The following is a 27278-nucleotide window of genomic DNA, read 5'->3' as shown; positions in this document are numbered from 1 at the left end:
AAACCTGTTTGCTCATGACCCTTCTCACATCCCACCTCCTTCTTCTGGTACTGCTCGCTAATCTATGCACAGCATGTGATCTAAGCAGATTCCACAAGCCTCAGAAGGGATACATTACTCACCGTAATCGTATTTCTGATGCTTGTATCTGCTTAGATTCACATGCGACCCACCCTTCCTCCCCTCCGAGAGAAGGCGCATGATTGCTTGTAGTCTTACCTTTCTGTCTATCTGCTTGGATTATCTGTACTCACGCCACTCCTCATGCTTCCTCATGTCAGAAAAAATACAATCTGAGGATCCTAGACGCGTGAGGGATCTTGGGTACAGTGGACGTCACACTAGGGATAGTATTACTGGCACGCCTGTGTCGACGCCCATTTTCGAGTTTCGAAAAACAAACTGTAATACTCCGCAGCTTCCACTAGATGTCGGCCTATGCACAGCATGTGAATCTAAGCAGATTCAAGCATCAGAAATACGATTACGGTGAGTAATGTATCCCATATATATATATATATATATATATATATATATTGCTTGTGGAATCTGCTTAGATCACATGCTATGCATAGGCCGACATCTAGTGGAAGTTGCAGAGTATTACAGTTGTTTTCGAAACCCAAAGGGACGTCGACAGGGCGTGCCAGTGTTACTATCCCTCGTATGACGTCCACTGTACCCATGGACCTTCACGCGTCGAGGTCCCCCAGATTGTTTAAATTAAAGACTAGTTACTCTTTCTGTCTTTTTCTGATCATACTTAGACTACTTCATTGACGCGGTGGAAAAGACCACCGTCTGACTAAATTCCAGACTCGACTGACCCTTTCGGCCTTGGACGGCCGTACCGGGCGCAAGTCCTAACAGTAGGGCGAGTGGGGGGTAGTTTTTGTAGGATGCATTTTCCCCTTCATTCACATAAACATGGAGAACACTCCATTTAAGTGCTGCCTCACGTGCAATAAAAAATGTCTGTGGATAGACCAGCACCGGGTATGCAACTTGTGTCTAGAGCGTGACCACGACGAGGGGCATTGTCGAGCCTGCAAGCTCTTCAAACCAGAGACTCTTCCAGACCAAAGAACTAAACGCTGGGCCCATCAAGCCATGCAGGCCGGGGCCGCCATGGTCATGGAGGGAGCCTCTAGTGATGGCAGCATTGCAGTCATTACAGACAGCAAAGATGACGGGGAACTGTTAGGATCCCAAGCGACAGGCCAGCGGCTCTGTTATGGGTATGAGACCTGGCACCGAAAGCACTACCCCCGACACCAAACACCCATCCCATGGCAAGGAATCGACATTGTTGACCAAACGCCCACACACAGTGTCAAGGGGAGGTCTACAGAATCCCTGTCCTCTGGGCAATTGAGGTCCCGATCGCCCCTTGACAGGCCCCATAAATCTAAAGACGGACAAGATGCTGTGCCTGAAACATCGACCAAACGTCAGGATATGAGGCTGTGGTGTGCCCCACTGCCGAAAGTCCACATCCCACGTCAAAACACACTAAAACACTCCTCCAAAATCCCAACTCGTAAGGAAAAGGCTTATAGGGACAAGTCTACTTCTACTCACAGAGAGAAACACTGTCCCACAGGAGGAAAGTTCCATGGCAGAAGCCTTGAAAAACAGGCCAACCCCAGTCCACACCCCAGGGCCATCCTGCACCCTTAGGACAGGACTCTAATCCTCTTTTCCCTGGTGTCATTCCCAGTTCAGCCACATGGACTGCCGAAGACCTATACAGGGTCATGACTAGGATGACCTTTATGGCCAATTTCCTCGAGAAAAAACACAGGCATATCAGAACTTCCAGACCACTCCTCCAACAGCTGAAGCTTCCACTTACTAGCCCCCAGCTTAGAAGGCTCAACCTGACACTCTTCCCATTTCAAGCCCAGTCTACCAGTCCAGAGTGATCTGTATGATGTTCTCACAGACACTGATGACAATGAAAACATACCAGGAAACCGATCATTATTGTGACGAGGAAGAGGTGTATAACCTAGCCTCACCAATTCAGCAGGATTTGCCAGTGGCCGATTCGCCTGTTGACAATCAGCCTCTCCATAATTATATTTTAATTACGGCAGCTGAACACTTTGGAATCCAAACCCAAGAGACACAGCTCGATAAGGACTTTCGTAGAAGATATATTGGGGGACAAGAAGGCTGCCACCCAATTCTACAATCGGTCCAAAGAAGGATTCAACCTTCCCCGAACCAGACACTGGCAGTCAACCCGCAGGTTAAGAAACTTTTCCGGCCTGGGCCATCTGACCCACTCTACATCAGAGGCCAGCTTAAGCCTGATTCACTCGTGGTTACCACAACCTGTAAAAGGGCAGGGACACCATTCTTCTCATCGGAGGCACCCTCAGATAAGGAGAGCAAAAAACTCTACACCATGTGGAGAAAGGTAGCCACTTCGGCAGCTTTCCAAACAAGGATCGCCAATAATTTGACGCTGTTGGTAGGCTAGAATTGCCACAAATAGGACAAGATAACTACTCTGATAGCTTCTGCTCCCGAGCCTCTGAAGTCTCAACTAGCTGTGGTAGCAGCGGATGGCAAGGCAACAGCCAGCTGTATTCTGAAAAACAACTTGGATGCAGCATACAGTTGCTGAAGGGACCATAATCGAGCACTACGCCAATCTGGCTTCAAACTGCATATCCAAGCTACACGCCTTAATATGCCGGTGGAGCTAAACGTCCTATTCGGGAAAGCCATAGAAGACTAGTTGAAGTCCGCCAAGGAGGAATATGACACTCTAAAGTCTCTAGGCCAGCTGACAAACCACTGGGCCAGAGAGGCGGAAGTAATTTTCGTCGGTTTTGTGGCCAAAGTTCCGGTTACGGACAGGATCAGGGCTCTTTCTGGGGTAACAACCAGGGCCAAGCCTCGCAGGGGTGTCAAAGGGGCCAGCGCCGATCTCGTGGCCGGTGGAGATCCTCCAAATATAGAGGTGGCGGTACACTTCCTAAACAATGACAGCCCACTACAGGTCCCCTCCCATGCCTCTCCAGTAGGAGGGCGCATTTCACACTTAACCCACGCATGGGAGGGAATCACCACAGACAAGTCGGGTGTTATCAACTGTGGCGGGAGGTTGTGTGGTGCTCATCCGAAAACCATCCACCTATCCCCCGTGTCAAAGAAAATCAACGAAGGAAGAACAACTCGTCCTACTCGAGGAGGTTGCCGCACTGCTACTGAAGGACGCTATAGAGATCGTACCAACGAACGAGGTAAGCAAGGGTATTTATTCAACCTACTTCCGTGTGCCAAAAAAGATCCATTTATGCGCCCAGTGTTAGACTTGCCCCTTGCAAACACTTATGTAAAGCCACAAAAATTCTGCATGACAACGCTACGAGAAGTAAATCCCCCTGCTAAAGCGGGGAGACTACATGGCAACACTCGATATGAAAGATGCCTATTTTCATATTTCAATGTTCCCAGCGCACAGAAAACTCTTGTGTTTCAAAATAGCAAACCAGCACTACCAATTCAAGGTGCTACCCTTCGGAATAGCGTCTGCTCCAAGGGTATTCACTAAGGTACTGGCAGTGGTGGCAGGGCACCTGCGCAGGGAGGCAATACCGGTGTACCCCTACCTGGATGACTGGCTGATCACAGGGGAATCACCTTATCTTTGCAAACAAAACGTGCAAAGAACAATAAACCTTCTCTTCCAATTGGGCTTCTCAATAAATGATAAAAAGTCAAGCCTTGTGCCAAACACTACAAAACAGTTTCTAGGAGCTGTCTTGAACACAGAAGCAGGGTTAGTCTTCCCATCAATGGAAAGAGTTCAAAACATGCTATGTCAAATACCTCAGTATCAAGCCAGTCGCCAGATACACAAAGCCATGCGTTTACTAGGCATGATGGCATTGTGCATATACCTGGCCCCACACGCACGTCTGCACATGCGCCCCAAGGCAGGAGTGGTTGGCGAAACAATGGTCTCGGGCAAGCGGTCAGTGGGACGATCTAGTGGTGGTTTCACCAACAGTAGTACAAAACCTACGCTTGTGGACAAAGGAAAACCTTTTGAAGGGAAAACCCTTCCACGACCCGATCGCGCAAGCGATCGTTACAACAGATGCATGACTTTCTGGGTGGGGGATCACATTACCTTCACCACACAGCACATAGTCTGTAGAATCACATCACAGCACAGAACCACATCAACCTGCTAGAACGCCTGGCAGTATTCGAAGCGCACCTGACGAACCAGTCAGTTCAAATCCTCACGACAGTACCCCTGCGATATTCTATATCAACAAGCAGGGGGGCACACACTCTCCATATCGCTCCAAGCTGGCACAGAAAGTATGGAGATGGGCACTCAAACGGGGGATGTTCCTATCCTCCGAACATGTTCCAGCTGTACTCAACACTCTAGCAGACTCTCTGAGCAGAGATCCCCTACTGGAGTAACACTAGTGGCAACTAGACTCAAGCGTTGTAGACCACATCTTCTCACATTGGGGTTACCCCCACGCTAAAGTTGTTCACTACAGGAGAAAACCAGCAATGCCCAGACTTCGCATTCAGGTTTCCCCAACCATACTCGAAGGGGAACCCCGTATGGATGAGCTGGTCAGAGAAATTTGCTTACAATTTGCCCCCTACACTTTTAATGAGCAGGGTAGTGAACAAGATTCACAGAGAACAGATGATGCTCATCCTAGTTGCTCCTATGTGGACAAGACAGCCATGCTATCCACATCTGCGCAAACTGGCGATGTGGGATTCCCATCAAATTCTCGTGCCAAACCACCGTATTGACCCAACACAGAGGGAATAACTGTATCCTCAACCATACTCAATGAACTTGCTAGCATGGCTCGTGAGATCAGAGTTCGGACATCTTAATCTACCACAATGCAGTATGGATATCCTCAAGGAGGCACGTAAAACAAACACCAGACACTGTTATTTTGACAAGTGGAAGAGATTTGTAATGTGGTGCAAATATACCCCGTAAAATGTACCCCATCTCACATCCTAAATGATATGTTCCACTTGTTAGACTCTGGGTTAGTATTCAACTCCATAAAGGTCCACCTGGCGGCTTGATCAGCATACATCACCTGTGAGAGTAAGATATCGTGGTGGAAAATGTAGCCATTAAAGCATTCATGGAGGGAGTAAAGAGACTTCACCCTCCAATTTCAAACCCACCGCCAGGCTGGGATCTCAATGTAGCACTTGCAAAGCTCATGGCACCCCCAGTAAAGCCTATGCATAAATCAAGTCTTAAAGACATGACATACAAGACTGCCTTCGTAGTGGCTATTACTTCCATAAGAAGAGTTAGTGAATTATAAGCATTGTCAGTGCAGGACCCTGTCTTTGTCATACACAGACAAATTGGTTTTACATACACATCCTAGGTTCTCTGCTACGTTCATTTCCAAATTCCACGTGAACCAGTCGCTTGAGCTGCTGGCTTTCTTCCAGAATCCAACTAGCTCAGCTGAGGTAAAACTCCACACAGTAGATGTAAGGAGGGCGGTCCTGTACTATGTAAACAAGACCAGACTGCTTAGGAAAATAGACCAACTGTTTGTCTCCGTAGCACCAGGCAGAGAAGGAGACCACATTTCCAAGAATGCCTTCTCCAGATGCATAGTCAGATGCATACAACTGTGCTATTCATTATCAAACAAAACGCTGCCTTTCACACCAGGAGCTCACTCCACAAGGAGCACAGAAGCTACTCTTGTTTTTATCGCAAATGTCCCCCTAGAAAGCATTTGCAAAGCAGCTACATGGTGCTCAGTGCACACATTAGCTCAGCACTACTGCATTGACCCTCATTCCAAAGAAGATACACAGGTGGGACAAGCGGTTCTAAAACATATATTTGCCGCTGATACTTCTCACAACCCACCACCTTCTCCTAAAACTGCTTGCTAATCTATGCATAGCATGTGATCTGAGCAGTTTCCACAAGCCTTGGAAGGGATACATTACTCACCGTAATCATGTTTATGATGCTTGTATCTGCTTCGATTCACATGCGCCCACCCTTCCTCCCCTGAGAGAAGGTGCCTAGATGTTATGAGCTTCTCTGATATTTATCTGCTTGGATACACCAGTTCTCATGATACACTTCATGTTACCTCATGTCAGAAATAAAACAATCTGGGGGACCTCGACGCGTGAAGGACCATTGGTACAGTGGACGTCACACTAGGGATAGTATTACTGGCACGCCATGTTGACGTCCCTTTTTGAGTTTTGAAAACCACAACTGTAATACTCTGCAGCTTCCACTAGATGTCGCCCTATGCATAGCATGTGAATCTAAGCAGATACAAGCATCAGAAATATGATTACGGTGAGTAATGTATCCCATATACACACACAGCACATGAAAATCTTATAAATTTAAACATCACAAATGAATCAATTCAACATTTTCATTTGTCCTAATTAATATTACTTGAGAAATATACTTATCAACCTCATTGCATGCATCGACCTTTCCACCCATAAACCTATAGATATCCTCAGAGCATTACTTAATTGTATTATCAAACTTTTCCTGATTATTTTTTTGATATTATGGCTCCACTTCAATGTGTTTATTATCAGAGGAAGAATGTTTTTGACATTGTAAAGATGTTAAAACTTTGTATTCGGAAGGTGTATTCAATTACACTGACCATCTGGGCTCCTTAAGGCACATTGGATCTGATGCTTCCTTGTTTGTATACATTTTACAGTGGACTAAAAGAAAGCTTTCCAGTCTCGCTGTGCCAGCAAAAAGAGTAAATCCAGACTGGTTAAGTTGCAGGTTTATTAAATGCGTTCGTGTACAGCCTAACATGTGTTTTGAGCAGTCCTTGCTCTTCCTCTTAGGCTGGTGTATATTAAATAAAAATATAATCCAACGAAAATATTGTATAAAAGAAATATAAAAGAAAGGTAGTTCATAGTGTCAATGAAAGTAAATATGATTAACATGATAAGTATAGTTACATCCAAGTGGGGCAGAACGTATAACAAAACCAAATAAAAAGGTAATTTCCCAGTTGGTTGACACAATTGTGTAAAGGTTATTGTTTTACAAAAGTCACAATTTAAAAAAAAAAAAACAAACAGCAAAAGTGCATCAGTACATAGAATTATGAATTTGTAACAATTGAAAAATTGTGAATGTAGAAGTTGTAAATACCGTGGGTTTGGTGTATTGCAGATGTGGAAGGAACCAAGGATCAAAATCAGTTGTTCCGTCATAAAAGTGTTAGAAAAATGAGGAGGAGAGGGAATGGAAACAAAGCGGCAACACTTTTAATCTACCAGTTGTAATGACATGGGCTAAATAGAGAATGACAAAACTGGAATTTGATTAGATAATCATGTTGTCAAAATACTAATAAACAGGGTACCTTGTGTCGAAGGAAGTTCTGGTACAGTTGTTCATGGGTCAATGTAATTTAGCTTCAATAATGCAATATTTAATTAGAGGACGAATGTATGCCGAATCAATAGCTATAGCAGGGTTCCTGAACTTGGCATTCATAATTGGAGTTAAGTAACGATGTAATATGAAAGTTAGAGCGTACCTTTTAAAAATTCCTCGCAGTTGCGGCATTCTCTTAAGAGCCGGACTGTGCGCGTTGCGGGGGTTGATAGAAAAATTGAATTAAGGCGAGTGTGCCCGTGTGCAAGGTCCCAATAGTGCGAGAGAAAGGGAAAAATAAACAAAGCCGATTATGCATTTAACGGACGTCTGCCGTGTTGCTGCCTCTGAGACTGACAGATGAAAAGACAGATGTGGTTTGGCGGCGGTCCAAGGGACTGTGAAAAATGGCGTAACTTGGTGGTCTGTTTCGGAAGGGCTGGTCCACACACAAGTGCTGGTCTACCTAACTTGTATATATTAACGCATGCCTCTTAGTGGATTAGCATGAGCCCAAATGAGCTTGTGTGTGGGGCCGCCACCTTGGAATGGTGTGAAAGGTGCAAGGCAGAATGCACAAATCGCAGAACCGAATTGTGGCCTGTCATTGTTCTAATTAATTGGGTGAGTTCAACACTAAGTTTGTGAGTTGAAATTAGGACGAAAGAAGAAAGGCCCGAGGTACTCGGTTAAGCCAATGCCTGAAATGCGTGCGAAATATGTTCATGAATGAAGCTAGGCACCTAGTATATCTTGTTATAGAACCCTAGAGACACATAAGTGAGTCCCTAAAGACACGTAAGATAGGCATGGCTACGTAGCATTGAGAAAGATGCAGTAAATTGATTGTGGGTTAAGTTCGTAGATATGTGCGCCATTTTGGCCTAAGAGATTTGGTTAGAGAGGTAGAAAACAGGGCTAGACCTGAGAGAATTTGAAAGTGGAAAATCATATTTCACACGTCATCCTCGGTAGTGTTGTTTGGTGCTGGGTTTCCAATGCCCTCTCTGTGTGTGCCCATATATATACATGTAAATGGACTAATTGCAGATGTGTGTGTGTGTGTGAATTGTCACACAAGATCAGAGGCATAAGTTCGATCTGGCATGTGAATAAACAAATAAGGTAGAAGGAGAAAAAGAGGAAGAAATATAGAAAACTATTAGTAGATGAAAGCTCAAAGCGTACTTAGAATGTTATAGGCAGACAGCTAGTTCATGGTCTGAATTAAGGCCACAGTATACTGTCCTATATTGACATATATGTTTTGCTTCAAGCCTACGGAGTATAAAAGTCAGGTTGCCCCCTCGGGGGGTGGAGGGTAGGGTTGCTTTAGCAAGTTCTAAAAATCTAATGTTCTGTTTAAGGTCCAATTGGTGGTGTTTCTGCCAGTGACTGGCTAACGTAAATTTGGCATCTTGACTGGCTATAGTAGACAAATGTTCTCTGATCCGAGACTTAAGGGGTCTGATAGTACTGCGGATGTACTTTTTGTTGCACACACAAATAATGCAATACACAGTGAATTTAGTGTTACAATTCATGAAAGTGTCAATCTGGTGAACCTGTCCTGGGTTGAACAGGACATTTGTGGTTTCGAGAGCATAAGGGCACATGGAGCAGCTGCTGCATTTGCGAAAGCCTTTAGGTTGATTTTGACTTAGCCATGTTGATTGGCGTGCTTGGTTGCGCATGAAGGACGGCCTGAGCATATTCTTAAGGGTAATTCCTTTGCTGAAAGTGAAATTGGGAAAAGGGTCTATCCAATTAGTTATATCCACATCCAGATGCAATGGGTGCCAATGTCTTTTCATAATGGTATAGAGTGCATGGCTATCCTTATTGCATCTGGTAATAAGTAGAATCTTGTTAGCACTGTGTCTTGTAGCTCCAGTGTTTGGTTGAAGTAACGCACCCCTCTCGTATTTGCTGACCTTTTTAGCTGTGGCTGCGACATGTTTGCCATTATAGCCTCTTTGTATAAATCTGGCCTGACTCTTATCCTCCGTATGCTTGAAGCAAAACTTATGTCAATATATGACTGTATACTGTGGCCTTAATTCAGACCATGAACTAGCTGTCTTCCTATAACATTCTAACTACGCTTTGAGCTTTCATCTACTAAAAGTTTTCTATATTTCTTACTCTTTTTTTCTCCTACCTTATTTGTTTATTCACATGACAGATCGAACTTGTGCCTCTGATCTTATGTGACAATTCACACACACATCTGCAATTAGTCCATTTACCTGTATATATATATGGGCACACACTTAGAGAGGGCATTGGAAACCCAGCGCCAAACAACACTAATGAGGATGACGTGTGAAATATGATTTTCCACTTTCAAATTTTCTCAGGTCTAGCCCTGTTTCTACCTCTAACCAAATCTCACAGGCCAAAATGGCGCACATATCTACGAACTTAACCCCCAATCAATTTACTGCATCTTTCTCAATGCTACGTAGCCATGCCTATCTTACCTGTCTTTAGGGACTCACTTTTATGTGTCTCTAGGGTTCTATAACAAGATATACTACGTGCCTAGCTTCCTTCATGAACATATTTCGCACGCATTTCAGGCATTGGCTTAACAGAGTACTTAGGGCCTTTCTTCTTTCGCCCTAATTTCAACTCAGAAACTTAGTGTTGAACTCACCCAATTACTTCGAACAATGACAGGCCACAATTCCGCTCTGCTATTTGTGCATTCTGCCTTGCACCTTTCACACCATTCCAAGATGGTGGCCCCACACACAAGCTCATTTGGGCTCAAGCTCATCCACTAAGAAGCACGCGTTAATATATACAAGTTAGCTAGACAAGCACTTGTGTGGCGACCAGCCGCTTCCAAAGCAGACCACCAAGGTAAGCCATTTTTCACGGTCCCTTGGACCGCCGTCATACCACAGCTGTCTTTTCATCCGTCAGTCTCAGAGGCAGCAACACGGCAGACGTCTGTTAAATGCATAATTGGCTTTATTTGTTTTTCCCTTTCTCTCGCACTATTGGGACCTTGCAAACCGCACACTCGCCTTGATGCAATTTTTCTATCACCCCCTGCAACGCGCGCAGCCCGGCTCTTAAGTAAGAGAATGCCGCAACTGCGAGGAATTTTTAAAAGGTACACTCTAACTTTCATATTACATCGTTACTTAACTCCAATTATGAATGCCAAGTTCAGGAACCCCGCTATAGCTATTGATTCAGCATACATTCGTCCTCTAATTATTGCATTATTGAAGCTAAATTACATTGACCCATGAACAACTGTACCAGAACTTCCTTCGACACAAGGTACCCAGTTTATAAGTATTTTGACAACATGATTATCTAATCAAATTCCACAGTTTTGTCATTCTCTATTTAGCCCATGTCATTACAACTGGTAGATTAATGCAAGTGTTGCCGCTTTGTTTCCATTCCCTCTCCTTATTTTTCTATCCCTCTTATGATGGAACAACTGATTTTGATCCTTGGTCCCTACCGCATCTGCAATACACCAAACCCACGGTATTTACAACTTCTACATTCACAATTTTTCAATTGTTACAAATTCATAATTCTATGTACTGATGCACTTTTGCTGTTTGGTTTATTTTTTTAAAATAGGGACTGTTTTGTAAAACAACCTTTACACAATTGTGTCAACCAACTGGGAAATTACCTTTTTATTTGGTTTTGTTATACCGCCTACCCCACTTGGATGTAACTATAATTAACATGTTAATCATATTTACTTTCATTGACACTATGAACTACCTTTCTTTTATATTTCTTTTGTACAATATTTTCGTTGGATTATATTTTTTATTTAATATACATCAGCCTCAGAGGAAGAGCAAGGACTGCTCGAAACACGTGTCAGGCTGTACAAGATCGCATTTAATAAACCTGCAACTTATGCAGTGTGGATTTACTATTTTTGCTGGCGCAGCGACACTGGAAAACTTTCTCTTAGTCTGCTATCACTGTGGAGTACTTGGGCAACATACTCACAAATCCCAGTCATCTGCTGCCTTCCGCGTGTTTACTGCATTGTGCAAGCGCAGTGTTCCACTTGGCTTCTTTTGCCCACACCCCTCTCTTACATTTTACAGTGAACTGTTTTGAAAATCAATGTTTGATTTAGTATCCACTCTAATTGTAGTCTTTAACTACTTCTTTTTCAAAGTGGCAGCATTGATTTCCTTTGTCACTTAGCTATTCTATTAATGTAGATTTTTCATACTCTTTGGCGTGTTTTAGTAGCATGCCAAAATGCCATTCTCTGCGTCATTTCGCATTGTTAATGTGTGCATTTGCACCAATCGCCCATTTTAGAGCTGCATGGGCAATTTAACTACTTGTTGTGTGGCAGTTTAAAGATTTCGCAATCCTTTCAGCGCCTGGAGCAGTTTCAATGAGTGGAAACTGTTTGGGGAAGATTGTATCCATACAAAAGTTCATTACCAAAGGTAAGTACTTTTTTTGATGAAAAGCGTACTTGAATTATGCAATGATTTAGAGTATAGCCTCATTCGTGCGTCATTTTCAAGAGACAGTCATTTTGAGACCTGTTGAAAGATGGAATTGTTTAGAAAGTACCTTTCGACATCTGGAGTATTCAAAATGTTACAACATTCTTGAAAGCAATCTGGCTTTGCCTAGTGATGTGGGAATATTTTGATGCAATGACATAAGGTTTTAATTTCATTGGTGCAGTTGCACAATACATCTCATCTCGTGGATTACATATCACTATTGTAATACAAGCATTGATGAAATATTCTCTTTCTTTAGAAATGATTACTCCTTTCATTTTTACAAGAAGAATTTAAAATGTTAGAGCTAGTAAAAAGTTTATGGTAAACTTTGCTATTGCAGATGATAGTGAAATTAAACCCCAGCGACGCAATCGTAGCCGCAGGCGTCGGTTCAGGGGTCAGGCAGAAGATAAACAGCCAGGTAAATGTGTGAAGGAACTGTTAACAAAACCTCACTAGCATGAAAGGATGTGTATTGCATTTCACCTTTTGTGCATCTATACTTATTTGCTTACTAATTAGGTTTTCTTTGGTGAAATGATGTTCTAATTAACTAACTGGTGGCATGTGAAGCTTTGATTCTGCTTTGTGGAATCAAGTTTTCTTGTAGCAATCTCCTAGTACTTAAGAAATAAAACTGCAAAAGCACGGGTTGTTGTTTCTGACTTGCGTTTAAGATGACCTTTTTATTTGCATATTTTTTCAGTTGGTCCTCAGTTTATACATTTATTTTTTTGCACGTGGAAACCTATTTAAGAAATCTGTATGTCATATAAGGCCCACATTTTTTTGTTTTTCTGAGGAATTCATGCGCTTAATCTCATGGATCCCACGTTTTCCCCAAAAGAATGTAGTTTATGGACTGTATAATTTCAGGGGACTGGAATCATAGAAAGGGCAGTGTGTTGGACTATATCTTTTCCCTGCTTGTGGTTAATGTCCAAGTTGAGGGGATGTTGAAGGATACTATAAGGGCATTGGAAGCGCTAACAGAGAAGTGAAGCTGTGCATCTGGTATGATCTCTAAAGTTAAATATGATTTGTGAAGGTATCCAGCCATGTTGCAAACCTGAAAAAAAACTCATGATCTTTCTATGTCACAGCGAAAACTGAAAGCAAGACTGACATGTTATTGAATAAACCTCTTGAGGTTTATAGCCAGTAGCTACTTCAGATATGTTCCTTTTTCCACAGATTAAACCTATTTTTAAATGGCGCCAAGCACAGCTTATGAAAATCTTTAAACCGTCACAAGTGGGTACTCTTATGTCCCGTCCCCTTTCCTCCCTACTGTATGGGCGTCCCTCGCGAGGGACAAGAGACGGAACCTTTTTCACCAGAAATAATCTTCTTCCTCTTTAAAGTTAGAGGCGCGGCCCTGGGAGCATGCGCTCACCTGACTGCGCCTACCGGTGCCACTCCTCAGTCCCCTTTTCGGCATAGACGGGAATGGGCCGAATTCACCAGTGCTCCTGGGTTTGGCTTCGGCCATGTAATACCACGCACTCTTCCCTGGATATTCTATCTTTTTCTTTTCAATAGATACTTGGTCCTCCGACGCCACGCTTCTCTCCGGCACATGTCGACTTCAGCGGGCTTCAGCAGGTGTCCAGCCTACAACCGACCCCCATGCCCTTTTCCTCCGATGCCTTGGCCCCGACTATGGCTGGGAAGGTTGTTCCGCGTGCGACGCATTGACACCACTGGCACCGAAGAACAGGCTAGCCAGGTGGAGGGAGCTGTTCCAGAAGTCGCCTCCGGAGGACCTAAAGGACTTCGTCAAACATCGCTTGAGGCAGAAGGAAAGGCCTCTAGTCACCATCACACTCCATAAGGGCAACTCCTTCCCAAGGAAGCGCCCGACCAGAGGAACCTTTTGGGTTCTAGTACCGGCCCACGTTCCGAGGCTAGTCCAGCTACCGGCCTCACTGCCGAGGGGTCTCCATATCTTCCGGTGTTAGTGCTGAGGGACTCCTGAGGAGCAACGCCCTTGTACCGGCATCATGTCACGGGGGTGCCTTCACGTAGCAGTACCGGCAGCTCTGCCGAGGGCAATACACCTTCCAGGTTACGCCCTGAGGTGCAGGGTAGGCCTTTTGTTCTAACATCAGTTGTCTTGGACGGGGCTGGTTCCAGCGAGGTAGGCACCACGACTTCTGCACGTGGCACGCAGCTCAACAAAATGGCCGCCACGCCCTACAAAATGGCTGCTCATCCGATACCCCCTCTTGCGGAGCAGGTGGAGGAAAGAATCACAAGGTGGGACTGGTGTCAACCAGGTGTGTTGGCTTCAGTTTATCCACCAGCAGCGCAGGGCAGGTTTCCCCTGCACCCCAGGCAGAGTGCCCCTGCCCCAGCTGCCCTTGGCCATTCGTCAATATCACCTGCCACCTCCACAGCTTCCGAAGACAGGTTCTTCGAAAGGTTCCTGGGGCTTTGCGAACTCTCCAGATGGAGGCCATCCTCCGGGATGCCATCAGGGCCACTCTCCCTCAGGTCACACCACCGTCACCCATAGTCATTCCTCCGATGCCACAGACCCCAGTGCAGACTCTGCTGCCCCAGCAGCTCCTCAGATTCAGAATTCCCTGCCTTCCACAGTACAGGTGGTTCCACACCAGCCTCTGCAGCAGCCACCGGCTCCGGTCTCCACTCCGCAGCCCACGGCGCCCAGCACTCCTCCACCAGCTCCAGACCCCCCCGAGCCTGGCGGATATGGATGAGGAGTAGGACCCCGACACACAATCTTCAGCCAGGGCCTTCCACGAAGGCCTTGCAGGTTTGGCTGAGTATTTGAGCCTTCTTCAGCCCGAGGTAGATCAGCCAGAGGAGGGGGTGGGAGTGTTTTAGCAGAGGTCCTCACCATGAGACCCCCTACCAAAACAGGGATCCTGATGCAGAAAGACCTAGTTTCCCTGGCAAAGAAGGTTGGCTCAAGCCACACTCAGCCCAGTCTGTCAATTGGCGTCTCGAGGCAAAGTACAGGCAGATGGAGGGGGACACACTCTTGCTTTAAGCGCATCCTGAACTGCACTCTTCTATGATAGCTGCAGTGTCACTCTATTCCAAGCCTCAGTCGTCGTCGGCCAGTTTGTCCTCGACACTGCTAGGCAAGGAGTAGAGGATCCTGGAGGTGTATGGGAAGAAGCTGTACTCAAACGCTTCCTTGCACTTGCGGCAGGCCAACGCAGATTCCATGTTTGGCAGCCGCTAACCAAAGGCTCTGGTGGGAAATTGCAGAGTTCCTTCCAGAACTTCCTCTATGTAGTGTCCACGGGGTACCGCCTACCGGTACCTTCCTCTCCTCCCTTATCTCCTCCCTCCTCTCCTACAGATTGGGACAGCAACTCTGCCGGCGGAGGTCCGGTCGCTCGTCGAGAGCCAGACTGTGGAAGAAGTCCCAGCCTCCCAGTGGGGCTTGGGCTTTTATTCTAGGATTTTCACCATACAGAAGAAGAACCAGGCTTGCCTGAGAGTTGTGTTGGACCTTTCCACCCTCAATCTCTCCCTCCCTCTGCAAAAGTTCAAGATGGTTACGCCAGCTCTTATTGCGGAAACACTGGACAGGGGAGACTGGATATGCTCCCTGGATCTGAAGGACACTTGCCTAGACATCCTGGCTTGGCAGCCGCATCGTTCCTTACTACGCTTCAGGATCATGGGCTTCCATTTACAATACAAGGTGCCTCCTAGGTGAACTCGTACCAGACAGAAGCATCAACCTTGCCCTACCAGGCCGACGCGTCAGCCTAGCTCTTCCAGTGCCAAAACATCAGCCGATGCCAACTCATGGGGCCTTCACACCAGTGGAGGAGCAGCCACACCGGTACTGACACAGATACCACGGCTACTCATACAGCCGAGTAAGAAGATTTATGTCCCTGAAGATGGGGAGCCTCTGGGTACCAACCTGCCCGCCAGGGATTCACCACTGGATGAGATTGGCTCATTCCACGCTAAAATCTATGGCAGTGGAGGCCAGTGTCGTCGCAGGCTAGGACGCAGACGCCCAAGCAGCCCTGAACCGGCCGCAGATCCGGGCCCCCCACTTTTGCTCCCCTGTGGGAGGCTTGTTGAACAGTGGAAAGCCATCACTACGGACAAATGGGTGCTGGACATTCTTCAACAAGGACACGCCTTGGAATTTCAACACAAGTGCCCTTGCATTCCTCCTGTAGCGCGTCAACAACACATGACTCAACTCTTTTAGGAGGTTCAGGCCATATTGAGGAATGTTAAGAAAGAGCTTGTCACTCAATGACTCTGGGGCTCCAGAGTGTATGCCAGATACTCTCTGGTTCGGAAGAAGTCAGAAGGGTGGCAGCCAATCCTAGACTTAAAATGCCTCACCAAGTACTTTAAGTCAAAGATATTAAGGATGGTCACGTTGCAGCATGTGCTCAACCAGTTGAAGGGAAGGGAAGGGACTTTCTAGCGACTTTGGACCAGAAGGACGCTTACTTTAACATCCACATTCACCGTAAACATCGGAAGTTCCTGCATTTTGTGTTTCATGGATGACCCTACCCATTCGAGGCTCTACCTTTTGGTCTAAAGTCAGCTCCAAGTGTGTTCACAAAGTGCTTGTCTCTGGTTGTGGCGCATCTACTCTACAAAGGGCATCCATATGTACCCTTATCTGGACGACTGGCCCATTCACTCCTGGTTGAACACCCTGGCAACTCGGCAGATGACGGACCATTCACCTTCTGACGGCTCACAGATTCTCCATCAATTATCCGAAGTCCTGTGTGGTGCCATTGCTGAACACTCTGTTTCTGGGCACCCACTTCAACATGGTTGCATGTTTAGCAACCCCCTCAGGAGAGGGTGAAGGCTATTCTCTGGATGGTTCAGCGGCTGTCGGCAGTGTCCGTCTCAACAGTACTCTCCAGCAAGTTACTGTTGGGCATGATGTCCTCCTATATACATCTCGTCCCCTTTTGCAGGCTCCAGATGAGACCTCTGCAGGAGTTTCTCGATGCCAGGTGGCAGCAGGTCACGAACACTTGGACAGACAAGATTGCCCTCTCTCAGGAGTTTTGGCAAGCACTATGATGGTGGGGGATGCACCCACATCTCACTCGGGGAGCTCCCTTTCAACCCCCACCCCATACCATGCTACAGTCGCCACAGATGCCTCCCTGGATGGTTGGACACTCTCACACAGGAAAGTCTCACGCCAGGATGAAGTACCTACACATAAACATCCTGGATCTCCAAGTGGTCTTCTGGGTCCTCAAGTCCTTCCAGCTGCAGCTACAGGGGAAGGTGGTGCAGATGTTGAGCCAGCACCACCATGTTCTACCTCCGGAAACAGGGCGGGACGTGGTCCCCCGTTCTTTCCCTGGAAGCCCAGTCCCTGTGGTGCTGGACCGTTCTTCTGGACATGTGCCTCGTTCCCTTTCACCTGGCGGTCACCAAGAACACCATCACATACTCGGCAGGGCACTGCGGTCCAACCACGAGTAGTAACTTCAGGAGGCGCAAGTGTCCTTTCTCTTCAGCAAGAGGGGTCACCACCAGATCAACCTCTTCATGACGGCAGCCAACTCCAAGTGCCAGCCAAGGAGCCTGGGAGATGCCTTCTTGTTCCCGTGGGATGGGCTCTCCTTGTACGCCTTCCCGCCAATTCCGCTCCTGCTACATGGGATCAACACTTAGACATTGCCATTGCAAGATGATTCTCATTGCGCCAGCGTTGCCACGGCTGATCTGGTACCTGGGTCTGCTCTGTTAGTGACTCCATCCATTTGGCTACCTCCGCTTCCCGATCTTCTCTCCAGAGAAAATGGAACAATACTGCACCAGAACCCAGCGTCGCTGAGCCTCACGGCCTGGCTTCTGCAGCCCTAGAGTTTGGGCACTACTCCCTGCCACTGTAATGTACGAAGATCCTGGCCAAAACCAGCGCTTCCTCTATGCTGTCTTGTTTCACATTGTGGTGCCAGACTCTGAAGATTATGCCTCTGTGAATCACAGCTCTGCAGCTCCTCCCGTACCTGCTTTTGCTGGCCAAGGCTGGCCAGGCTCATGCCTCTATCAAGGTACATCTAGCTGCCATATCCCTGTATGCCTGGGGGAAGCCTCCTCACTGTGGTCACACAGGCTTGTCAAGGAGTTCCTCAAAGGCACCTTCAGTAATTTTCCTCCAGTGATCGGCTTGGGATCTCAACATGGTTTCGACTAAGCTCATGGGGCCTCCTTTTGAAACAATACATCAGGCCTCTCTGAAGTATCTTTCATGGAAGACTGCTTTCCTAGAGGCCATCATCTCAGCCAGGCGCTCAGAGATCCAGGCCCTCTCCTGCAAGCAGCCGACCTTCCTTGCTACAAGGTTGTTTCTGCGGACCCACTCCACTTTTATGCCAAAGGCCCCCCTCACCATTTCAACAAGCCTTTGGTTCTGCTAGTTTTCTTTCCGAGCCCTTTTACGCTGGACGTTGCTTGTGCTTGAAGTTTTATATGGCATGCATGAAAAATGTTTGTCAATTTTGGACCTGTGGGTCAGGGGATGGCCCTTTCTAAGGCTTCCATAACCAGGTGAATCTCCGCTGTATCATATACTGTAATCATCTGGCCGACTGACCTCTTCCAGGCCGGCCAAGAGCCCATTCCACCAGAGCCATTGCAGCAACTACGTTTCTTTCTGGTGTTCCCCTTCTCAACATCTGCAGGGCTACTACATTGAGGTCCACCCACACTTTCACAAGATTCTACTGCTTCGACAGGGATTCCAGGGAGGAGTCCCTGGTCAGCCAAGCAGTGCTACGCAACCTATTTCCCTGAGAGTAGTCTGTTCCAGGGGGAAGTGTATTGCTTCTGTTGAGCCCTGCCACCGCCTGTGGTTGCGTATGTACTGCTGTGTAAATGTATTCATGAGCATGTGAATCCATGCCAGACCCATGCTGAAGAACAGGAGTTACAGGTAAGCAGCTTGTTCAACATTTCTGCAGGAAAATATGGAACGTCAGTGATGCATATATCCTAGCGTTCCGGCTGGCTTGGCCGATATTCTGAGATGGAAAAAGAATATTTATATGAAAGTATCATAGAATATAAAGCAAAAATCTGTCATCCGCACATCATGTCATGCCAAAATGAGACTCACATTTTTTGATTCACCCGAGTTAGAGTAATCTGGTAAACTAATTAATGGCTATATCACATGAGGAACGTAATGTTTTCGAAAATCAGTTGCTTAATGTAAAAAAAAAAAATCTCCAAGATGACATCACTTCAAATGGGACGAAACAGGGTTTAGAAAGTACTCACGTTAGGCTGCCCTGCTCATTAATATGTGTAACAAACAATAGAGGGTGCCCCTTTGTGCAAACGTGAGTGGGGGCGAGATATACTGCTCAAACAGAACCAGAAAGAGGGTACTCATGCTGTGGACAGTCCTAAATTCTGTTGATTATTTAGGTTAAATCTCCATAGTAATGCAAGGATAGTGCTTTCAAAAAAAGTCACGGAGGGTAAACCAAAGGAGAAGTCTAGAGAGTACTGGCAATAGATTTATTATTGAGAGCACAATTTTTAGTTATTCAAAATTTTTACAAAAGTTAAATGAAGCAATTGAAAAAAACAAAAAAAGACATAAAACATAACATTCATCATATATACATAAATTACAAAAGAACATATTCATCAAATAGCAAATTGGATTGTTTGGGAAAATTTAGGAAGCTAAAACAATCCCTGCAGGATACCAATTGTTCCTAAGGCATAGGGACTGCAGATATCTGCAGATAACCACGCTAATTTAGCTGAGTGAATACTTTCTCTCTATACCTACCTAGCAGGGTAACTTTTAACACACCCTGGTAGTCTCTATGTTGTAGGGACAATTGGTATCCTGCAGGGATTGTTTTAGCTTCCTAAGTTTTCCCAAACAATCCAATTTGCTATTTAATCAACCCCCACCCCACTTTAATTTTAATAATGTATCTATCCTAGAGGTGGAAAAAGTCATCCTCTCGCTTAAACCCTCTGATTGCCACGGCGACCCTTGTCCAGCCCAAATTATAAAGGCTGTGGCACGTGATCTCTCCCCATTCATTTCCAAACTCATCAACGCCTCCTTCTCCACCGGCATCATTCCTAATAACTTGAAACAATCCTGGGTCCTCCCACACCTGAAAAAGCAATCTCTTGACCCCTCCATAACAACTAACTAATGCCCCATCGCCACAGTCCCTTTCTTGCTTAAAATTCTTGACAAGGTGGCTTACCTTCAAATTCAACAATATTTGGAATGTAATCACCTTTTAGGAGTACGTCAATCCGGCTTCAGACCCCTACACCGGACAGAAACCGCATTGATCGACCCCAAGGCACAAATTGACACGCTGAGAGACAATGCAAAGGCAGCATTACTGCTCTTACTTGACCTCTCAGCAGCGTTCGACTTAGTGGACCATAAAATCCTATGTAACCACCTGGACTCCGCTGCCCACTCCGCTGGATCCAATCCTTGCTTGACAATAGGACCATGCGTGTCTTCTCCCCATCTGTGGCTGCTGACCCCATACCCATCACCTGCAGGGTGCCTCAGGGTTCCTGTGTTTCCCCAACCTTGTACAACATCTTCACAAAGCCCCTTTTTGACGATCGAGATGGCCTGGGTATCACCTACACTAACTATGCTGATGATACCCAGATCCTCATCCTGCTGACGGGAGATTACAGCAGGGATTTGGCCTTTGTAATAGTGTGTACTTCATCCAAGCATGGATGTGCTCGCACGGTCTGTGCCTGAATGATGATAAAACGGAACTTCTCATCCTTGGCACCTCTGCACCCCTTAACAAACTAGGTCATAACTACTCCAACTTCAGAATAGATGACGATATTATCACCGTAGCCAATAAAGTCAAAACCCTTGGATTCTACCTAGATTCTACACTGACGTTTAAAAAAAACAAGTCAACGCTATGGCCTTGTCAACGGCCTACACCTGCAAACTAATCAGAGCAGCTAAACCTTTCCTTTCTTCTAATAACTGCATCACCTTAGCTAGAGCCATGGTTTTGTCCAAACTGGACTATTGTAACGCCCTATACTTAGGGTGTAACAAATACATTACTAGCAAGATCCAGATTTTACAAAACAACGCCTTGAGAGCAGCCCTAAGCATTCCCAAAAAAGACCACATCTCCGACATCAGAAGAGCTAACTGGCTATCGACGAAAGACAAGATCCTCCTCAAAACAGCTTCCTTGACACATAAATGTCTCCACTCTGCCGCACCACACTACCTCATAGACAGATTTACAAGACAATCCTCCAACCGCCCCACTAGAACTGGTAATGCTAACCTCCTAATGGTACCCAGATTTAAACGCACTAAGACTGGCGGCAGCAGCTTTCCGGTTAAAGCTGCTCAATACTGGAATCCCCTCCCCCCTCTCCTGAGGGAAGATGCACCCTTCCTCCGCTTCAGGTTCAACCTCACCGGTTGGATCAAAGAGAATGACTGTTAAGATATCCCAGTATGCTATCACCATTTGTACATACCATGTAAATTGTGCATTGTGCATCCATCTAGGTGTGTTAACCACTTACCTGCTACTCATTTTATACTGTCCTAACTGTCTGCTCCTCACCATTTACTTATTGTATAAATGTATATTCCTATATCACTGTATAAATGTATATTCCTATACAGCATTGCAACCCAAGCTCAACAATCTTCTTGATGCTTATTGTGCCCTGATACCCCTGGGTCTGGTGCGCATTACAAATATTAAAACAAACATAAAAATCCAAACCTATAGATTGAAGGGGACTCGCTGACTTATGGACTGGCTGATAGGAAGGAGAATTGAGGAATTTACAACAAAAGCAAGAATAGATTATCTTGATTTCCTTTAGGCATATCTTGGATTGCTAGCAGACCACTGTGAGATGCTTATATGGCGTTCCCCAGGCCTTCCTCAGTGGAAAAAGGAGACGTGCAGGCCCAATGCAGGAGGAGAGAAACTGGGCAGTGGAGGGAAGGTGACCCACCCATCTTGCTGACTAATGCCCACTTGTTAGTTAAAGGGGAGAATTGAACCATTCCTTGAGAGCTTACCTACCTGTCTGTGAGATGGCCAAAACAAATTCATATGCAAGTATAGTGCCAAGGGGAAATATACTTCTATAGGAAGGTATATTCTAAAGGGGAATAAATTAAAACCCATCCCTCTTATTTGTGAAAGTACTGATGAGGGGGTGGGGGTTATCACTTGACTGTAGATCCTCAAAAATAAGTAAATCTTTCAGAAAGTATAGGTGCGTCTGGAAACTTTGGATTTAATCAAATAGGCCCACATTGTGTGCTTATTGGGAGATCAGACTCCTTTTCTGGGTAATGGCCAAGTATAGACTTGGAGCCATATATATCTCACTTTGCACATGCCTTAAATAATGTAATTAAAGTTGTTCCCTGGTTATATGACTGAGCATGGTCCTGTAACTAGCTCTGAACCACTCAAGGGAAAACCTGCAAGCTGTTTTTGCCACTTTAAATTGACGATTGAAAATTAACAAATATACATTTTTTACACAGTAATGCAATAGAAACATCATTGAAGGTAACCCAGTAAACCTGCATGTAAAAAATATTGTTTTGCTGGCGATTTACATGCTGGAATGTCAAGTAGTCGTTCTTTAAATTTAATTTTCTAGAATGTCTGTTTGAAATACTGACCTGTGTGAGTAAAGAGGAGAGTGTTTGCTTTCAATAAATTACAAATATTTGTTTTCGGTTAAATGAAAGTTTGTCAGGAATCCTCATCACTTCATCGGATGCTGAATGTGTGCTCAGGGTGAACAAAATGTACATATGGTGATGTGTATATTTTAAAAAGTTTTCATGTTAAATCCAGCAGTGATCTTTGATTTTTACCAATGTGTTGATCATTCATTGTAGTAAAACATTGACATTGGGATTTCATTGGGAAGGATGAACAATTTGTTTTATATTTTAAATTGGTTTATTTCTGTTTTTTTAATAAATAATCTTCTGTGCAACCCTACCCGTTTCTTGTCCCGAAAGGGGAGGGAGGCTGCAGGGAATTATTAAAAATAACTTTCTTTGGTAAACTCACTTGGACTGCTGTATTTGAGATACATTTCAACACACTGCTTCAAACATTGAGAGCGAGAGAACGCGTTCACTTGAATCCCCTGAGAACGGTGTGAACCCCTCCACCTGACCAAATGCTGCGGATGCCGCGAACTCAAAAGCTCCAAATCCTGCATAGCGAAGTTAGTTAAGTGACAGTTGGCAGCTTGCAGGGGGCAGGTGCAGTGCCAGCCCTTCCATCGCAGTCCTCTGCAACAGCTTCCTGCTGACCCCTTCTGCCTGGCTCTCCAGGACTCTGCCTCGTGAAGAGACGTATGCACGTGTAAATTCAACGCTTGAGCTCAGCCACGAACTCCAAATATCAAACTGTAGGTAAATAACACTTTGTAGCGTCTGATATCCAGACGCGTGTTAACGGCTAACCACCGTCCTACTTGGAACCCGTAGCACTGGGGAGACTGCAGGGCTAGGCCCTTTGATCCCCAAAGGACTTTGTAACTGACTTACACATAAGTAATCTACAGAGGTGTGCGTTGCTAACTATATACCTCCATCACATTGAAGACCAGCCAAATAAAGAGACCCCTGAGCATTCATCCAACATCTGAAAGTAACTCTCACCCAAGCTTCGACAATGATGATCTGCCCCTAAACACTGCTATTGCTATGGATTCAAGACCTGCAGTTTGGACTGGAAAAGCACAAAGTCTGGTGCCAACCTTAGATAGCCCTGCAAACAATAATCGGCAAAAAAATTCAATTTTAGGGAGCTAAGGAAAAAGAAGCATGGAAGTTGTTGATGCGCACACCATACCTATAGATCAAAGGCAAAAAAGGGGAACTTTAAATGACTCCACAATATTGTCAATTACCAACGGCGATTTAATTGACTACGCCTGAAGCTCATTTAGACAGTCTTCACAGTCTCTGAAGTTGCATGCTCCCCTAACACAACAGTAAAATTGGGCCCAATAAATGCAGACTGTGATGATGCAAACATAGACACCATCAAAGAGTACTCAATCGGGTTGAAAGACCCCAGACAACAAGACTTCTCTACAGCTGAAGTCCGCATGGAATCCGCAGATCCTAGAAAAAATATAAAGAACTCTGTGCTTGCTGCTCAACTGGTGAAAGACCCCTCAATACTGGTGGAAAAGATATCAACGAAAAAGAGAGAGTCTAGCTTCAATTCACACCAGGTTGTCAGAACTAGAAAATAACACGTCCACAGATAGATCTCCACTAAGACCTCTTTCAAGTGCACCAAAAATTAGTGAAATTCCTTCACCCGGTCATTTAAGGCAGAGTGAAGAAAGGAGAGCACACGAGGAAAGCATCTCGCTCTCGCCACCGAATCAACCACTGTGAGTCCTGACTTGATGCACCCAACTTCCCGAAATAACTCAAATTCAACTGATTCGAGTAGTCTCTTCGAATCAAGTCTAGAAGAGCAGAACTGGGAACCTGTAAAGGAAAATCCAAATCAGCCCACATTGAATATGGACACAGAGATCTACAGAGAACAATCTTAGCCTCCATTACACTCTCATTATCGCCCTTCATAAAATTATATGAAGCAATCCACAAATAAGAATATTCTAAATGCTATAATAGAGAATATAGAATAGAATAATATATAATATAGAATAGAGAAATTAGCTATGAAAGTAGACTCCTCTCTAGAAAGGGAATCTGAAACATTGGTGATTTGGCAAAATCGGCTAGCGGACTTCACCAGGAAAGATGCAAATAAAAATTCCACCTTAATGGAAGCGATATTGGAAGATTGTAGATGGATGCAGTCCATGTGGAAGGACCAAAAATGTAATAAACCTCAGTCTCAATTGGAAGAAGTTGCTGAGGACACACAAACTAGATTCTTCAGTAATTCCGGTTGACCTAACACAGCCAGATCAAGAGGCCAAGACGACTGATATTGTCCTGATCTCTGACAAGGATTTAGCGAAGGCAAAAGAAGACTCGAGACATTCAATAGAGAAAATCATAATAAAAGAAAAAAGAAAACAAAAAATCAGCCAATATTGAAAAAGAAGCCGAAAGCGACTAGCTCACAGGCTTTCCTTAGAAATCTAAGGACCCCGCGAAATTGGAAATGAATAAGCCTGCTAAAAAAGCATGGAAAGAACTGGTCATTGCTGAAAAGGACTCGACCACAGCTGAGAAAAAACTGACCATGTTCCCTGATGCACTGACTGTTCACGAAGAGGAATTAGGTGATACTCAAGACTCAATTTGCCTTAGTCAAACTCCTAGAGCGAGAGGATGAAGACGTCCATTGGAACAGTTTATCAGAAACTGAATGGGCGGAAATTGAAGGGCTGGATGCAAAGATCTCAGCTGAACCCAGCAAAAAAGAAGTTATTAAAAGAAAAGTAAGTGAGGGACATCCATGGAAAAAGCAGGACACTCTCAGAACCTTTTTTACCATGGAACAAAAGAGAAACAAATTGATGGAACAAAAGGAGCACCGATCTACCATAGATTTGAAATCACAGACCAATCCGGCTAGAACAGAGATCTATGAGAGAAAAAAACTCTAAAAATGAATTTAGAAAGAATTGACAAAGGACGTAAAGCTCCCATCTTGAATAGACTAACCGTGATGAAATTATTCCAACACATACCCAGCCTTAGATCGATATCTAATGAAGACATCAAGATCATTGAATTTGTCTCAGAAAAGTCAATCGACGAAGTAGTTCTACATATTACCTAATGGAAAATCAAGATGGCCATCCTAGAGCAGAAGAAGCAACTACTCTGACGAGGGTATGACCTGGAAGACTTTCAGACAACTTCTCCCTTAGAGTGTATCGGCCCAAAGACAAATGTGAAGAGGTAAGTAACGAATATCGGAACTCTAGTAGACATGCCCATCCGAAAAATGCCTCTGCTAATTCAAATAGGGCCTATAAGAACAATAGCTCAGCCAGATCCTCCCAAAAATTACACAGAAGTCCATCCCACAGACACAAAAAGGTGGGTCAAGATCGGCAAGCTAAAACCCAGCAATTAGAAATTGAAGAAAGATCCGCGGCTGGAATAAGAGGACCAAAAGGAAAGTCGGAAAAGTGTATAAATATACAGGACTTGAGCAAAATTAACTTTACGGTAAGATGCAACAAAACACCGGCGAGAGATGCTGGTAAGGATGACAATACGTGGAACTGGCTAGTCGACGCATTGTCGGAGTGGAAGAACCAATAGAACGACGACACGGATACACCCTCATTGATTTGGCAGGCCAGCTGGAGCACTAGAGTTTTTAAAACCTTTTTCGTAGAAGAAAGGAAAGACATCCTAAAATACGATGTCATATGCATGCAGGAAACCTGGTTGAGGAATTCCCCTGCTTGCGACGGCCACAAGCCCTATTTAAATCCAGCTAGCAAGGGCCTCATGGGAAGACCAATCTCTGGGCTATTAACATTGATAAAAACGGACTGGGAATACCAGGTAATCCACCACCACAGTCCCAACCCATATATGCAGGGTTTACACCTACAAAGGAGAAACAAAAGCCACCAAGAAAAAATGACAGTAATAAATGTATATTGGAGGCCTAAACTGATCCTCAACTTACTTTACTACCGCACTATGTAAAAAAATAGGCCACGTCATAACTTGTTGGAAGGAAGCCCAGGTCATTGTCTGTTGCGACTTTTATATCCATTTGCTTGATGAAAAAGTTTTCCAAAAAAAAGTAAAAGATCTTCACGGGAATGCCAGTGAATGGCATTTGGAAGCAAGTATAAGAGATCTGCACATGCTCAACGGACAAACCGTGGGTGATTCTCTGGGAAGCAGCACATGGGGGCAAGGAGACAAGAGATATTGCCTGGACTAATTCTTTGTATCAGGGAACTTAAAAAGAAGAACCAACTACCTAGAAGTCAAGCCCCAGCTATCGAGTGACCATGATCTAATCGCAATGGCTTTAGAAGTAAAGAAAGCCCAAAAACATATGGATCTAGTAGGTCTTTCATGGCCAAAAAATAGATTAAAAATGTATAAGAACGAAATAACCAGGATATGCTTCACATTCAATCAAGCCCTAGAAGGAGATACTAACCAGGTAGATTATAAGTGGATCCTGAAAGACTATGAATCCGTGTAAACCCCATGAAACAACCTCCACAACCCATCTTTATGATCCAATGGTGCATACTGCGAAAGAACATCTTCGAGTAGATATCTGCTTATTAAAGAACTGATCCCGAAA

At 44.9% G+C, this 27278-nt stretch overlaps 1 protein-coding gene across 6 annotated transcripts in view; it reads left to right on the top strand.

Moving 5' to 3' along the window:
- FXR1 (FMR1 autosomal homolog 1) overlaps positions 1-27278 on the top strand; it is a 1317598-nt gene that overhangs the window by 1128948 nt on the left and 161372 nt on the right. For 3 of the 6 annotated variants that reach the window (XM_069618663.1, XM_069618665.1, XM_069618664.1), the window contains one exon: positions 12299-12379. The exons of the other annotated variants lie outside the window; for them this stretch is intronic. In XM_069618663.1, the coding sequence (XP_069474764.1) occupies positions 12299-12379 (81 nt within the window). The remainder of the gene's footprint in view (positions 1-12298; positions 12380-27278) is intronic. 6 annotated transcript variants of the gene reach the window in all.

This window comes from Ambystoma mexicanum, chromosome 10, assembly GCF_040938575.1.
Source record: "Ambystoma mexicanum isolate Mex_15411 chromosome 10, UKY_AmexF1_1, whole genome shotgun sequence".
Lineage (NCBI taxonomy): Eukaryota > Metazoa > Chordata > Amphibia > Caudata > Ambystomatidae > Ambystoma > Ambystoma mexicanum.
The sequence above is the reverse complement of the archived record's forward strand: the minus strand, read 5'-3'. Positions and strand labels throughout refer to the sequence as shown.